This window comes from Puntigrus tetrazona, chromosome 4 (genome assembly GCF_018831695.1).
Source record: "Puntigrus tetrazona isolate hp1 chromosome 4, ASM1883169v1, whole genome shotgun sequence".
Lineage (NCBI taxonomy): Eukaryota > Metazoa > Chordata > Actinopteri > Cypriniformes > Cyprinidae > Puntigrus > Puntigrus tetrazona.
Genome location: NC_056702.1, coordinates 17,507,726 through 17,524,467, shown reverse-complemented (window position 1 = coordinate 17,524,467; position 16,742 = coordinate 17,507,726). Strand labels below are relative to the sequence as shown.

Genomic DNA, 16,742 nt, shown 5'->3' with positions numbered 1-16,742 from the left:
CTACATAGCTTTCTCTCTTCCACTTTGTTTTACTTGTTTTGTTCTGTAATAATCCTCAGTCGTCTTCCGTCAGGTTTTTATCTGGAAGTGCTGGCCGTTTTCTCAGTGACCTCAGGGCAGCCATCTGTGATCAGAATCATCTTCTTTGGCCCACAGGGCAAACGGTTCCTCACTTTATTGGTGCTGACATGCCTCACAGGTGTTTGCACACACCTGCGCGTCTCTACGCCTGTCCAAGGCAGAGAATGTTGCTGGTTTTGTAGATTCAATGTAGCGACCGTGGTGTTCATTGTTCAGGACATGTGTTGTTTGTTTGTAGTTCCACACTCAAATGCAAAGCTGTAAAGACAGCTGATGGACCTTCTGCTGCTGGGCTTGAGTGACAGATGTTTCTATACAAAGAAGTCTTAATTGTTCTAACAGCAGTTGTTTAAAGTTAATTTTTGGAAACAATGTCAAACATCAGAGTTTTATAGAACAATACAAAAATTGCATATCTAAAATACTATTTTATTAAAAATATTTTGTGACTTATTTGTCATTTACTCAGTAAAGTGACTTAGCTTGCAGTCTCCTATTCTCTTATTTGTCAAGTTTGGATTTTATAAAACAGGCTTTTTATTTTTGTTTGTGGTCAGTGGAACCCAAGATTTCTTTCTATTGTCCTAAATATAGATGTGGCCTAACACATGTGGATGCAAGCTGTGTTAATTTGCGCAGTCTCTTTAATCCTATGTAGGGAGTAATGCATTGTGGTCGGTAGTCGCTGCCGTGATGTGGTTAGTTGGAATGAGCCAATCTGATGATTACATGCACGTTATGTGACTACTTGTGGTGTTGACTAGGCCTAGCAGAGTCTTTCTGGGCTGACGTTTTGAAGTAGAGCTTTAGACGAAGCAGATCTATTAGATCATCTGGTTGTTGCCTGGACTTTATCAAGGCTGATGTCTTGTCCTGAGAAAAGACCTCAAGTCTTGACAAAATTTTCTTTGCTTGTTTTTTTACAGGGCTGAGTGACCCAAGCGCAGCTCTCACCTGGGGGAGGACCAACACTCCCTCGTTCCCATCATCCCTTGAGCCTCCACTCTGAAGCAGCCATGGCACCACGGAAACGTGGAGGCGGAGGGCACGGTGTGTCCTTCTTCTTCTGCTGCTTCCAGAGCAGTGACCACCCAGAGATCACCTACCGTCTGCGGGAGGACTTCGCCCTGCAGGCCATGGAGCCGGCGTTGCCCATCCCCAGCTACGACGAGCTGGACGCCATGTTCTCAGAGCTGGTGGTAGGTGGCAGCTTCTAACTTCTCTGTGTAGTTTTATATCTGCTGACTTCTGTCAGATAAGACCAATGCATCTGACTTTGTTTCAGGGACACTTACTCTTCCAGTATTTGTCATTGCATTGCAGTATATTATATTATGTTATGATGGGACAGTATTTGGCTTAGATATAACTGTGAGAAAATCTGAGGGTGCAAAAAATGTAAATATTAAGAAAATCGCCTTTAAAGTTGTTCAAATGAAGTTCTTAGGATTGCATATTACTTTGTAATTTGTAGTAGGAAACTTGCAAATACCTTCAGGGAACATGGTCTTTATGTAAGATCCCAATGATTTTTGGCATGAAAGAAAAATCAATAATGTTGAAAATATATTGTTGGCTTGCAACAAACATACCCCAGTGACTTAAGACCAAGGTCCAGGGTCACATGTGTTTATGTTATCATCCATTAAGCATTTTTAATTACAATAAGTGTTTTATGCTCACAAAGTGTACCTTTAGTTGTACAGTTTAATATACAGTTAAAGCAGTAATATTAGGAAATATTATTACGATTCAAGATAGCTGTTTTATATCTGAATATATTGTAAAATATGATTCATTTCTATGAAGGCAAAGTAGAATTTTCAGCGTTGCTCCAGTTTATATTGTCACATGATCTTTCAGAAATCATTCTAATATGCTGATTTCCTCAAGAAACATTTCTCCCCTCGTAAAGTTTGCTATAAAAACCTTTGGCAACATTATATACGTTTTACTGTACCTTTTAGACAAATTTTATGCCTCCTTGCTGGATAACAGTATTATATTAGATTTATTTAGTTTTTTATTTTATTTTGATATTTAGTTCTATATAAATATGTTATTTATATTATTATTATTTACTACTCTACTACTACTACTACTACTACTACTACTACTACTACTATTATTAATAATAATAATAATAATAATAATGTTTTTAATAAGATAAGAATTATAATAAGATAAGAATAATAAGAATTTTTATCATCCAGTATTTTTATGTGCTGCATGTGGAGCTAATCAACGAAGAACCAAAGCAATATTTTTCCTACACTCAGTCCCTCCCTGTTTGCTCTTCAAATTAGCATAATTAAAGAGCTGTAATTGATCCATCAAACGTGTTGTGTTTAATCCTTGTTTGAATAGAAATCGCAGCAGTGTGGCATGCTGCAGACTTTGCCTCTCTCTCTCGTCTCCTCCTTCATCTCTGCCAGCTTCCACTTTGCACATCAATGGCTTCCATTGAGTGGCCTTGTGTCTTGGACTGCACTGCAGAGTAATTGCTTGTTTTTGGTCTGACCCGCTCTTAACCTCCCTTTCCCTGTTCTTGGGTTCGAATTGATGTAGAGCACAAAGCAGCAGCAGTTGCTGTCTTTTCACAGCCCTTATAGAAAGATTTCATGCTCTCAGCATGCGCCGTTCTGCCTAGTTATTATTATGTTTGTAAACCGGTTTTACGTAACTGGCAACCTGCCTGCTTATTCACATGTTGTTCTTCATGAAGAGTAATATTATGTTTAGTAGAAGATACCGAGGTAATTATTTGAAATACTGTAGCTGACGTTTATTACGTTTTAGAGGTTATTATGCAAATTTCTCTTTGTGTCAGGGCTTGGCAATGTCTTCTTAAAAATTCATCATATTCAGCACACTGAGTACATTAGAATTGCAAAAATATTCTTAGAACAAAAGGCCTTTTCAGGATAAAATGAAAATAATGAAGTAAATCAAGGGAGTTTCCATGTGATTTAGACATGATATGTCTTTTTTATAGAATTAGATTAGTTCTTTTTGTGTTATTATTGGCCCCAGATATGACATTTGAGAATCAACATTGTTTAACTTCTGGGAATTGGAGGAGGGAAAAAAAAAGATATGTATAGATATAAGAAGAATATATATATATATATATATATATATATATATATATATATATATATATATATATATATATATATATATATATATATATATATATATATAATATAGAAAGCGTGAGTTTCATTGAATAACAAATCATAACTTCAGAAGATTAAAAAATATTGCACATGACATTTGTGAATTTTTCAAACTTTTTTTGAAGGTCCTTAGCTATGTTTACATCAAAATGAATTTAAAAATTGGAACTTTTTTGTGGAACTGTGGAACTTTCACAGATAAAGTTTTCATCTTATGTGTTCAGTAAAACAAAATAGTTGCTTCCTGGGAAACTGACGCAAACTATAAGTAATAGATTTGAAAGTCAGTGTCAGGTTGTCTTGCGGCTAGAGGAGTATGCAAGATTTTTTTGTTAAGATAATCATTAAGATTTTATGCCCATCTCAGCTTTTCCATTCATCTTGTCAGTAAAGCTGGTTCTGTAAGTGAACAATGGCTCTGTGTAGTAAATACAGCTCAACTGGAAGTCACACACTTGATGGAATTCATAGCTGATTACAGAACCGGCTTTACGGACAAGATGCGCATTATAAATACCGCCCGATATTTATTGTGCAGCCCTACTTTAAGTGATATCCCAAAACACGCATCAGAACATGTGAATGGAAACAACTATTGTAATTGCATGGAAATAAGTGACGCATTTCTCTCTTTGTGTTCTACTGGACCAAGAGGTTTGGACAGACATGAGGGTGAATAATAAATAACAGAAGAGCTGTCTTTGAGCTATTGAGCTTTGAGCTATTGAGTAATTCAAGAGATATCCAACTGTATTCTCCATTAGAGTGCAAGTTTATTTTAATCAAGGCTTGATTTGATTTACTGCACGGTCTACAATAGAGAGTTTATGTTCTACATTGGACGTTTTCCTCATTATGAGTGCTGAAAGGTTTGCTGTGGTGATGCAGAGCATTGATGGATTGATGCACACGGCCCAGGCTTTAATGTTTGTTCTGCTGCTGAATGCTGGGGCTTGATGTGGCGTGTTGGGTTCAGATAAGGCAAGGTGTGGTTTTCTGCATGAATGGAACATCCTGGTTGTAGTCTGGCTGCCCTTGACTGTAACAAAACACTGTACGCGTATGGTCTTCATGCGTATATGCCGGGGATGTCTAGACTTTCTGCTGACTGTGCAGCTCGTTTCTGCTAAAGGCAGGGGGATTCGCAGGAAGATGAGAGATGGAAGAGACACCGGGCCGGATGAGAGGAACAGCAGCTCTTCCTCTCTCCTCTATCCCTGCGGAGCATCAGGGACATCACTGTCACCAAGAACTGCCAGACAGGAAGCCATTAGCAGATTTGGCAGACACATCTCTGTAGCGCTACATGAGAGATGTACGCTGAGAGGCCTCTTTATTAGGTTCTGCTGCTGAAATGGGCAGGTCGATCCTTGAATGCGATCCAATTCAGTTCACATTCGATCAGCTTTGACTGTCTTTTTCCACTGTTATGTTCAGAGGGTGTATTTCATAGGATTGTATGAAAAAAAATCTTATATATAAGCAAATTTCACATGCTTAAATGAAACCAATGCAATAGTTTACTACTAGCTTTATTGGACAGTGTATATCATTTTCAAACGTTTGAGGACATTTGTGATTTGTTTTTGTTTTTTTTAAGAAATTAATACTTTTGCAATGATGCAATAAATTATAAAATATTACAGTTAAAACTTTTAGAATGTTACAACAAACTTGAATTTGAACTTTATATTGATCAATGTGTTAAGGTTTCCGCAGAAATAATAAGCAGCACAACATTTTCAACATCGATCGTAATAAGAAATGCTTCATATTAGAATGAATTCTGAAGAATCACGTGACACTGAAGACTTGAGTAATGGCAGAAAATTCAACTTTGCCATAACAGAAATAACATTGAAAAAATTGTGCAATTGAAAATAAAAACTTTATTTTAAAATGTAATAGTATTTTACCATTTTACTGTATTTTGATTAGTGAGCAGTGAGAATAAATGACTTTGAATCATTCTACATAATTATTTTGCATAATTCTATATTTTTTACTAAATTATTTTGGAAAAAAAAATCTGGATTTTATATGAATCAACAGAGGGGAGTACACTACGTCTATTGGAGGTTATGGGATAAATCTTGCAGCGTCTCTAGAGAACAACAGAATGCTTTGTTAAGAAGACATTAAAGAGAACAACACCCTTATGTCACTAAATATTCTTTCTGATTGTTGACGGATCTAGCTGCACCTAAGTGGATGGATTTCTTTCCGATAAACGTTTTTTGTTTGTGTGCGTGTATACAAGTGGGAATTCACAGTGCAATCATCAGTTCGTATGGGACTCCCATGTCGAGAGCAGCTAACAAACAAACCAGGGCTTTCTTTGTGGAAACCCACACCCACTGTGAGGACGAACCACAACACAGTGATTGTTGCGGCCAACTTCTTTTTCAAAGACAAAGCAAAAGGAAATTACAAGAGTCTGAATTTATGTGTAAGACTTTAATTGCCAAAGCCATTGATTGTTCAGTCGTCGGCCGTTCATTGTTTACAGATGGTTTTGGGCAGAATTCGCAGTTATATGACATTAATTTCAGGCAGAATGCTTAATGTACTTATATCTGTATTATTATTATCATTTTTTATTCCATTGTATGTATACCTAAATTCACATCCGAATCGCAGTCTTTGTTTTCTTTTTTTTGTCTCTTCAACTCAAATATCTTCAATAAAAGATTAATTTTAAATTCTGAATTTTATTATAAAACAAACATTGGTGTTTTCATTTGATATGGAAAGCTTTCATTAACTGCAAGAGGTATATCCACTGTACATTAATTTCCTTTGTGTTTTCCGATCTCAAGCCAAGTGAAGTTCAAGTAAACCTTGGTTTATTATCTTTCCAGTCATATAAGTGAAAAGAAATGTCATTTCACCAGGCCTGCAGTGCAAGTCACCACTTAGTCTGCCTGCTATCATGGACGTTTTGTTCTTTCTCTGTCAATTTCCTCTGTGTCCTCTCTGCTGGAGGATTTGGGGAAGTATTTGTGGGTAAGAAGAAAGTAGAAAAAACATTCTGTGGTTTCCACATGCTGCTATCGTTGGTTTGTGGGTGGATATTGACCCTGCCTCGAGGGGTTTACAGTTTGTTTTTGCCATGTCCAGGTTCAAAAATATCTAATCTTTCTTTTCTCTTTCTTTCTTCATTCATTTCAGGATGAGCTGGACCTCACAGAGAAGCACAGAGAGGCCATGTTTGCCTTACCAGCAGAAAAGAAATGGCAGATATACTGCAGCAAGAAGAAGGTTAGAGCTTTCCAACATTAGGTCATTGGGTGTGTGTGAGGGTGTTTGTGTGTGTGTGTGAGGGGGGGTAGGTGAGTGAGTGTCTTGCCCTCTTATCCTCGGTTGAAAGTTTAGTGCACTGGATTACACCGTCATCCTGTCAGAACGGTGTTTAAACATCTCATATATCAAAGTGCTTAACATAATCACCCCTCTGTCTAAAAAGAAACCGATTCTGGGTTAATGCTCCTTATCTCCACTTTCTCTGCCTTAAAATGACTAATCTAGAAAATGTTTCCATTAATCTTTTCATTACCAAATTAAGTGTCAGCAAGGATTTTGGACGGGTTATACTTTTTTAGCAGATGCTTTCAAACCTAGGCGGCCTAAAACAGCGCATGCTGGTCTCGGGGAAACCCATTTTTTAGAGATAGCCTGGTAGTGTCTCCTTAAGCATTACATCTGTCAACATCTGGCACTGATTCACAACACTTTCTATAAAAAGAAGCTACTTTCTGCTTGAGAAATGCTATTTACTTGTATCTGCACAAACGTAAATGTACAAAGTCACAGTGTGTGTACCAGTAAAAGCAGTTTTACTATGATTAAAAAAATCAGCAAGCTTGTGAGGTTGCCATGGCAGCCAGATACAATTACTTGTAAGTGCTGCTCTGTCTATTTCTGCTAAACGTAAATATAATGATAAATATAATGCACTACAAAGGAACGAGTTATTTACCCAATGCTTTAAAACTAATATCTGTTGAGCATTATTCAAGTTAAACCTAGAAAAGCAGACACAAAGCATATAGTAACGTTAAACATTATTAAAAATGGTCGATTACGCAGTTTACATTTTGTAATCTATTTTTAGGGTTTGTTCTTTGTGCATTATTTGGATGTAAGTGGTCCTTATCCTGACATAAATGTAAAACACTGAGCTTCTAATGGAGCTGTATGAGGCTATGAGTCATGGGCATCTTCATTTGTATTTATTTTGGTTAGGTTCAGATTCCTCTGCAGTTGCTGTATGTAGTAAAAAAAACCCTAAATATCCATTAATGTTGTTAATCTAGAATGCGCCAACATGCAGATTCATCATGCAATTAACTTTAAGATTGGGAAAGACATTAGTAAGTTCTTATTTATTATTTTATTTACAATAAATAACAGTAAAATATATTAAAATAACTACATTATGTTAATGTTTGCTTAAAAATGATTAATAAAAAACATTATTATTTACTAATTAAGTAAAATCTTTCAAAGCTTGGGATTGAAAAAGAATAATTAACTGTGTCCATGTTGCTGCGTCCATGGATCTGCTGTGACCACCATGTGACTCTGTCAGTTTCCTCTGGCGTAATATTTTTTTAACAAGCAAATGGTGTTTTATGAAATCACACTTATTCATTTTTACTGGACACCGCTTCATGTTTAGGTATTTATGCAGGAAACAGTGAGGCCAAGAAATACCATTTATCCTCCATGACCTAATGGAGCTGAGAGAGCATGCAACGCCTGTGTGAAGAGTTCATTAATGACATCAAACCCTCCATGATGCCACAAACATAAGCCCTGCCAGACTGTTCTTCTGATGTGAATCCATGTGTTTAACTCAAGCCAGCACGGACACTGAAACAGGATGCGCACATACACACACACACACACACACACACACACACACACACACACACACACACACACACACACACACACACACAGACAGTGGGTGGTCGATGGTTACCTGCCAGTAATGTGACAGCAATACAGTCAGGGTGATAGAAAGCACACTGAAGTGACAAAATCCTGCAGGTCTATAAACTGCAGGCACTTCGGGTTGTTCTTAGTTAAATGTTGACACTGTAAGTGTGAAGACCCAGCGACTCAGGAAGCAGACAGTAGCTGCGTCTGAAAGTGCTGTACTGCATTACATTTGTTTTGTGAGTGTGCTTGTGTGTAGTATTAATACAGTCAGGGCACACTGTATCATCATGCTGGCTTTGTCAAGTGACCTACAACGCTGAAGTTCCCTGAAATGTACTAATATGACACCTTCTCTGGTATGGTTTAAGGTTGGTTAGATTGGGCATCTCGGTGGAAACATCACATCAACTAGGTATATTTGAATTCTACATATTTGGATATGCTAAGGATTTGATGTATGGCTTTGATGAGTACTATTGTACAAGTGTGTTAGAGTAGTAGGGGATATTTGGTCATTGGGAGTATGTTGTTTGAAAAGTGTGGTTGTCGAATCATTTCATGGTGCTTTTAGTTGGTATTTGTCAGCATAATTTGATATTCAGGATGTAACCACAAAGCCAAACATTATTCTGTTATTACTGTTAACATAAATGGCTGTACAACAAAAGTACTACACACTACAGTTATTATTAAACTATTCTTATATGCACACAGCGAAAATTGTCTTAAATTGATCGTGCCCCTGCTTTAAAGGTTACATTTTTTTGTCATCTGAGCCTACAGCTGTTTGACCAAGATATTTCTTTGATCTCAATTGAGATTTTAAAGGCATAGTTAACCCAAAAAACAAAAATTCTGTTATTAATTACCCATCTTAGTGTTGTTCTAAACTCGTAAGACCTTTATCTCAGGAATACAAATTAAGATGTTTTTGATGAAATCTGGGAGCTTTCTAATCCTGACGACCAATGTTGGGGGTAATGCATTACAAGTAACTCAAGTTACATAATCAGATTACTTTTTTCAATGTAACTAGTACTGTTTTATTACTTTTTACTGCTGACCTTTAATGATCCAGTTTAATCATACTAATAAGCAAAAAGGACTTTAGATAAACTAATAGTTGTTCTTCATTATTTTTTAATTGCTGAAAAGTATTGAACCTTCTTCTGTATTCTACTGTACAGACGTGAATTTATCCATCATCCTGAGGTTTATTCTTTACACTTTTTGGTGCGAAAGGGCTTTTACATTTGCTATAAATAGAACTTCTTATATTAAAAACAAGCAATCAAGCCCTTTTCATATTTCAAAAGTAATGCGAAAATAATGCAAAAGTTACTTAACGCATTACTAAGTAATGCAATTAGTTACTTTTTTAGGAAGCAACGAAATATTGTAATGCATTTTTTAAAAGTAACTTTCCCCAACACTGCTGACGACTGACATGGTAAAGAAATTGTTAAATAAATTAATAATTTTTCTTTCCTCGCACACAAAAAGCGTAAAAGCATTTGTGGCTTCAAAGATTTTTGGTCGAATCATTGACGTAAGCGTCGTAAGCTATTTTAACAATGTCCTTACTACCTTTCTGGGCCTTGAATATATCAGTTCAAAAGATGAATGAAGGTCTTAAAGGTTTAGAACGACATGAGGGTAAGTAATTAAAGAATTTTAAAAAGGGTAGAAGAACAATTAATTATCCGTTACTGGCTCATATTGTTAAAAACAATGTTTAATGAAAAACAAGTTAACAACCAATTAATGAAAAACAAAAGCTGATATTGTCTGATAAGTGTTATGGAGCAGATATATTGTGTCTTTAACTTCTATAGTTGCAGAGGGATGAACAAGAATTCAGACTCCAGCTGACCTCCAGTTATTCTCTAGATATGTGATATGAAGAGATTTTTCTTTTCAGCTTCAGCACAATGAAGGTAAAGGAATCTCCCCATGCTTGATATACCATAACACGATACATTAAAAGAAAGCACCCCTCTGAGATTTTCTTAGATGTTCTTATCTTTGAGTCAAAAGCTGGTATTGGTTTCAGGTCGGCCATCTGTCTGGCCATGACATCTTTTCTTGTATAGCCGTATATGCTGTGTCCCAATTACAGACCTAATTACTCATTGTCATGGGACACCGAGCCGAAAGAGGCCATGACGTGAAGTAGGGCGTTCAAAATTGTCTTTTGACTTCTAGTTTCAGTGATGAGAAGTTGTTTTTTTTTTTATTTCGTGAATGACCTGCTTTCTGACCTGATCCTGGTTTTTGGAAGCGTATCAAAACGCGCGGTTGGCCAGATCGGGATGCTGTTTCTGTGTTTTGATAAGTGTCTTTCAGCCACATTTAATTTCGCTCTACTTGCATGAGGAGGTCACGCTCCGAGATTCAACACATGGAACCAATGAAAAAGATTTAAGACGGTGAGCGGATGGATGAGATTAAGGAAGAATATGTCTGTCGTGAGACGGCCCGTGGCTGAGCAGCAGCGTTCATGCAGACTCAGCACAGTGCCCAGCCTGGGACTAGTAAAACAGGGGCTTGGCGCTCTTCCCCAGGGCTTCGGTCTGGGATAGGAGGGTGGAAGGATAAGGGAAGCAGTGGTTGGTCCAAAGCAAACAGGAAGGCCTCCATTTGCAGGTGCAGATTATGTTATCTGCAAGGACCGGGGGCTTTTGATAGGTCTGTCAACCCTGGGAAACAACACTCACAGCAGTCTTCTGTTTTATTGCATTCTCTTTCCACGTTTATTATAACTATTATAACTTGGTGGATCGGTAATGCAATATGGTAATTTATGAATATAATTTTTTAAAATGTATACCTTTCAAACATTTGTCTGTAAGAATACTTTTAATACTTGTATTCAGGAAGGATGTCTGAAATTGATCAAAAATGGCATTTAAAATAACAACACTTATAATGCAAACACCTTTTATTTCAAATAAATGCTGTTCTTTATAATCATGAAAGAATCTGCAAAGAATGTGTTATGGTTTTGACTGATATTGAGTTAAAATAATCCTAAAAATGTTTCTCTCTTAGATCTGTTTATTGCTTGACCAGGTAAAGCTAATCTCAAAAACTCGGCTACATTAATTTCTTTGGAGTTTATAGTTAAAACCTTATTTGGTCAGGTGATTGGTCAGATGACCGTGCACAATGAACTTTATGATATATGAACCTGTCACAAAAAGTTAGTTATTGCGGGATGGGCGAGAGAGTAGTTGTGCAGTTGTTCATTTCACAATCTAAACAAATACTCTGTTATTTCAAAGGTCAGATAGAATTTGAAAAACTTAGTTCTTGCTGTTTTGAGCGCAAAACAGTATACTAACTGTAAAAGAAGAAATATAACATTTAGAAACTGCTCTTTTGAAAATTAAATATATCATTTTAGCATTGACCGCTGCTAATGGCATGTGAAGGCTAGTCGTATCAAAGATTAATTGCATAATCCTGTACTGTATGAACTCATATTACTCATTTCAGTAGCTCAAACAGCAAACAGATCTCTACTGTCTGGCGTGAACGATGTCATGTCCATGTACAGAACTCTTATTGTTCAACTGTGCCAAGGTAAATACAGTTTTCCATTCTATGGGACACAAATCTATGACCAAACTCCAGGGAAAACACAATGTCGATTATATGGGCTTTTGAAGTCATGAAAGCATCTTTTGTGCGTCTTTGGTGCTTAAGGAAGGGTAGCAGGACAGTGTAGCTCTCTTATGACCCCCGTGAAGGGCAATGGCTATTTTAAGTTTGATTCCTAAACCGTTCTGCTGAGGTTTCTTTCTATACAGTATGCTAAGCACAGCGATCCTTCACCTGTGCACTTAATGTCTCAGTGCGCTCAGGTGTGCAGGCTCTGCTGGCTCAAGACCAAAGCTTGAGCTACGATATCAGCTGTCCTGCTCCTGGCAAAGGACGATTAAGAATAGTCAGTCTGGATATGCATCTGACTTTCCACAATTGTCCCCATTGTGAAAAACTAAACGTATGTAATCAGAGCTTTCTGATTTCTACAAAATAAATTGATGCCATTGTAATATTACACTCTCTTTGTGATTGCTTAAGCATTCAGTGAATTGGGCTGAAAAGGTCTCCGATTCATTTTTTTTTAGGTCAGGGGCTATCAAGCTTTTTGCCAGAGTTTCTTGGGCAGTGGGCCAATAAATACTTAGTGAAGTGGGTTCAATCGAGCAGAGTGAGTCTCTGACCCGCTGTTGTCTGGCAGATGTGAAAGATTAGGCCTAGAGCGATGCAGTCAACATTGACCGTTTCAGTCGGAGCTATGAATATAATCAATGCACATATCTGAATATTACAAAACATATTAAGCTAATAAAGCAGCATTTGTATTTTCTTAAAGAATTTTAATTGGTGTTATTTATTTTACTTACTTTACGCAACATTTTTCGTTGACTTCCATTCATTCTCAAATGTGGGAGAAAGGAGACGTAAGCTCATTTAAATTTTAGTGCACTGTAAAGTTAAAGTTCGGTGTTCATATGACATGAAGATGTCGTCTAAAATAGTGCTGTCAAACAATTAATCACTTTTAACTGCACACAAGAGTTTTTGTTTACATAATATAAGCACACACCCATACAGTAAATATTTGGAAATATTTCATATAATTTATAATATTGCAATGCAGTTTGCAATTGCAATGTTTTTATTTTTTTTTCTGGATTAGAGCAATGAAGTAAAGTAGAATTTGCATTTTCATTCAGCTTGTCTGCCGTTTTTTGCACATTGTTCTGAACAGACGAGTCATGTACAAAAAATCACACTGAGTTTTCGTACAGAAATGTATTTTTTTTCTTTTATGTGAATAGTCATTTGTTGTGTGATATTTCAAAATACACTGTCTCCTATATATGCAGCACTTGAGATTGTTCAGCTCATTTTCGGAGGTTAAATTGCCTGTTGACGCTTGTCGGTTAGGTATTTGCTGATTGTTGGCTGATCAACTGATTTCTTGAAATTGTGATTATCTAAACTGAACACATTAAGGCACTGCTGCTTCCTAGAAAGAGCGTCTCTCCAAACCAACCTCAACCAGCAGTATCAACAGTCGTCATGACATATCTGTCTGAGAATGAAGTGCTCATGGGATAAGAGCAGAGGAAAGTCCTTCCACAGCATGAGAATGACTTCTGCCAGAGATCCACATTAATGCTTTACTCATTAAGGCCAAATGGTGAGTGGGGGAGTAGAGAAGAAATATGCAGGCCGGTGGAAGATCAGGGGTCTCAGGCCGGCATCCAAAACTCCCCACTCGTCCGAAACAGATGCCCATTTGTGAGATGCCTTCGTCTCCCAAAAGGCTTGGCAGAGCCTGGTGTGAAGCGTCCCACGCAGTTGCTGCAAAGGAGCTCATTGCTATGCCAGATTTTTTCCTTTCCTGTGTGTTCGGTGAACATAAGCTACAATTAAACTCCCTATTAGTGGCTGTGCGGGCAGCCTGTGCTTGTTTTGAGAAGGAAGTCGACACACTTCAAAAGTTCCACTCGTTTTTGATGCATTACTCCCTGTGTAGTTTCCTTGTTGTCTTCTGAATCATACTGCATTTTCAGCTCTCTTTAGAGCTGTGCTAATGCGGCATTGGCTCAGTCTGGGATCCGTGTTGTTTCTGTAGTGTCTGTGAATCTCTGCTGGCCTACTTAAAGCGCGTGCTATTTCTGCCAGCGCTTTGAGCGCGATGTTCCGTTTCAGATCTGCCGTATGTTTGGGTACATGTGATGATCACCTGGGAGCGCATGCAGTGGGAATCTTACTGTATTTTTTGATTTGCTTCGTTTACATACAAGTAATATATTTTATTTTGAGATATGAAATCTATCCCAGCTTCAGCTAAGAAATAATGTATGTATAAAAAAACTGATTGAAGGGCAAAATGAGCTACGGAGTAAATAAATGCCTCTCAGATAAGCCAGTTCACTCTTTTGTCAGTTGAAGATTTGGTTTCACACAACTGGCCGGTATCAAAATAAGATCTTTTCAAGATAAAGATCATTTTTTTATTGCTGCAGACCAAGAAACGTCTCATTCCCACCGAAGCGTCCAAATTATGTCATTCCCAATAACAATCTGAAACCACACATTCCGTCTCAGCTCATTCCCTATATGTTGTTTCACATTCCTCTATTCCCAGTGTCATGTTCCTGTTGTGTGGGCTCTGATCGGTGTTTACACACATCTCGTGTCCCGGCATCATGCGGAGGGCAGCGTGGATTAATGGCGTCTGCTTGAAGTGGAAACAAGAACCGTGTTTTGGTTTTTTATGTCTAGAAGACAGAATTTAAAGGCGATGTATGCTAATTTTGTGCCTTTTGAATGAATTTCTATCAGGAACAAGAGGAGAATAAAGGTGCTACTAGCTGGCCAGAGTACTACATTGACCAGCTCAATTCAATGGCAGCTGTAAGTATTTCTTGACTTTACATTGTCCTTTAATATTCACAAACTTTTCTTCTTTTAACAACTGATTATGCATTTTACATTGCCATTGTATGTTGAGGACTTAAAGGGATAGCTTACCCGAAAATGTAAATTCTGTCATTAATTACTCACCCCTGTGTGGTTATTCAAACACAAAATATCTTTGGGAACATCAAATTAAGATATTTTGGTGAAATCTGAGAGCTTTCTGACCTTCTATAGCAGTGGGGTCTTACTATGTGGTTGCTGGAATTGTACTGTAAAAAATGTAGCAACAACATTGTAGTAACAATTTACAGTTAAATACTGTAATTTAAAGTACTGAAATCTGTTTTGTATCTTTGAAACACTTTGATAATCACCAAAAGCAGGCAGTGATGAGAAAGTCTTACTATGTAGTTGCTGGATAAACCAAAGCCCATCACAAGAAGCTTTTAAATATGAACATATGTAGAAGGTGCTCAGTTTCATTCATACAAGCACTACTAAACACCATCATGGTGAGATTTATTAAAGTGATATATGCAAAAAACATTAAATGTAACATACTAACCTAATAAACATAACTGGTTTAGAAGAAACATGGGACACAGGGAATTCTGGGAATGTACATTTTACAGAAATGTAACATTTCACAGTTTTTTACAGTTAAAACCATTGCTGTGTGTGGAAGGTTAAAAAGCAGGGATGTGCTATCGCTTTAAAACACCAGATTTAATATTCTTGGTTCGAAATGTACATACCATGTGTAAGCATCTAGTGTAAGAATGACGTCTCATTTTATTTTACAGAGGAAAACTTTGTTGGCCTTGGAGAAGGAAGAAGAGGAGGAACGCAACAAGACTATTGAAAGCCTGAAAACGGCCCTGCGGACACAACCTATGAGGTCACATAGTTACACATGCTATGTCTTTATCAATTATAAGTGCCTATATTTGTATTTGATCACTTATATAATTTGAACAAGGATTGTTTGGGTTTTTAGCGTTTATGCTCCTGTTCAAATGTTTTGTTTTAATTAATGATTTCATTAAGAATAAATTCAACCGACCAAATGTGACAGTGAAGACATTTATAATATTACAATTGTGAACATTGTATTCATCATTCTTGGAAAAAGAAAGCAGCACAACAGTTCTCAACATTGATAATAATAAGACGTTTCTTAAACAACAAATCAGCATATTGGAATATTTCCTGAAGAATTCTTCTTGCCTTTTTCCTTTAAGATGAGGACAGCTGTTTCAGGGCAATAGTTTAACACGTCAGTGATTTTTCCATTGGCAGGCTCCTCACTTTGTTATTAAACAAACGCTTCCCTTATGGTGTGTGCATTGGATCTCATTATGCAAATGAGATTGCTTTTCATCACACACATGCTCACAGACACATGTGTTTGATTAGTTCCTGCATTCACTGTTTGATCCTGAGGTCACAGGTCATCAGCGCTGACCTCTGCAGGGCTCGGGTCAAAACACTCCACAGTCTTCTTTGTGCCTAATAACATTCAGGCTGCATATCAAACCATTCCTTTAACGGCTCGAAGCAATTGTATTTAAAGTCAAGTACTTTATAGAGGCTATAAATCAGTCTAGCTACTGATGTGATATATTATTTCACATTCAACACCTCCTTGTGGAGTCAATCATTTTCAGATTTACAAATTGTTTTCAGAGCCGCGGCCTAGCGGTTAACACACATGCTTGGGTTGGTGCTCATGTTGCAGATTTACTGTGGGTTTGAATCCAACCCATGTCATGTGGCAGTCCCATTGCACAATTTCTCTCCCTATCGTTTCCTGTCATCTCTTAACTTTTGATAATAAACATTTTTTTATCGAAAAATATAATTTTATATAAAAATAAAACAAAATACATTTAAGCTTATATGAAAATGAATGTGTTAGACAAGAAATTTAGTCATGTCTTCTAATAATTTTTTTTAACTTGGAGTAATTCAGTTTTTATAAAGTTTTATATATTTTGGAATTTGGAAGCCCAGTAATGTAAAAATAAAGTTAAAAATAAACACAGGAAAAATAAATAAATAAATAAAATATATATATATATATATATATAT

The 16,742-nt window shown here is 36.9% G+C and overlaps 1 protein-coding gene across 1 annotated transcript in view; it reads left to right on the top strand.

Annotated features, from left to right (window-relative positions):
* Window positions 1-16,742, top strand: part of daam1b (dishevelled associated activator of morphogenesis 1b) — a 64,087-nt gene that overhangs the window by 27,879 nt on the left and 19,466 nt on the right. The window contains 4 exon segments of the mRNA XM_043236625.1: window positions 1,008-1,280; window positions 6,432-6,521; window positions 14,574-14,645; window positions 15,455-15,549. Coding sequence (XP_043092560.1) covers window positions 1,098-1,280; window positions 6,432-6,521; window positions 14,574-14,645; window positions 15,455-15,549 — 440 coding nt within the window. The 5' untranslated portion in view covers window positions 1,008-1,097.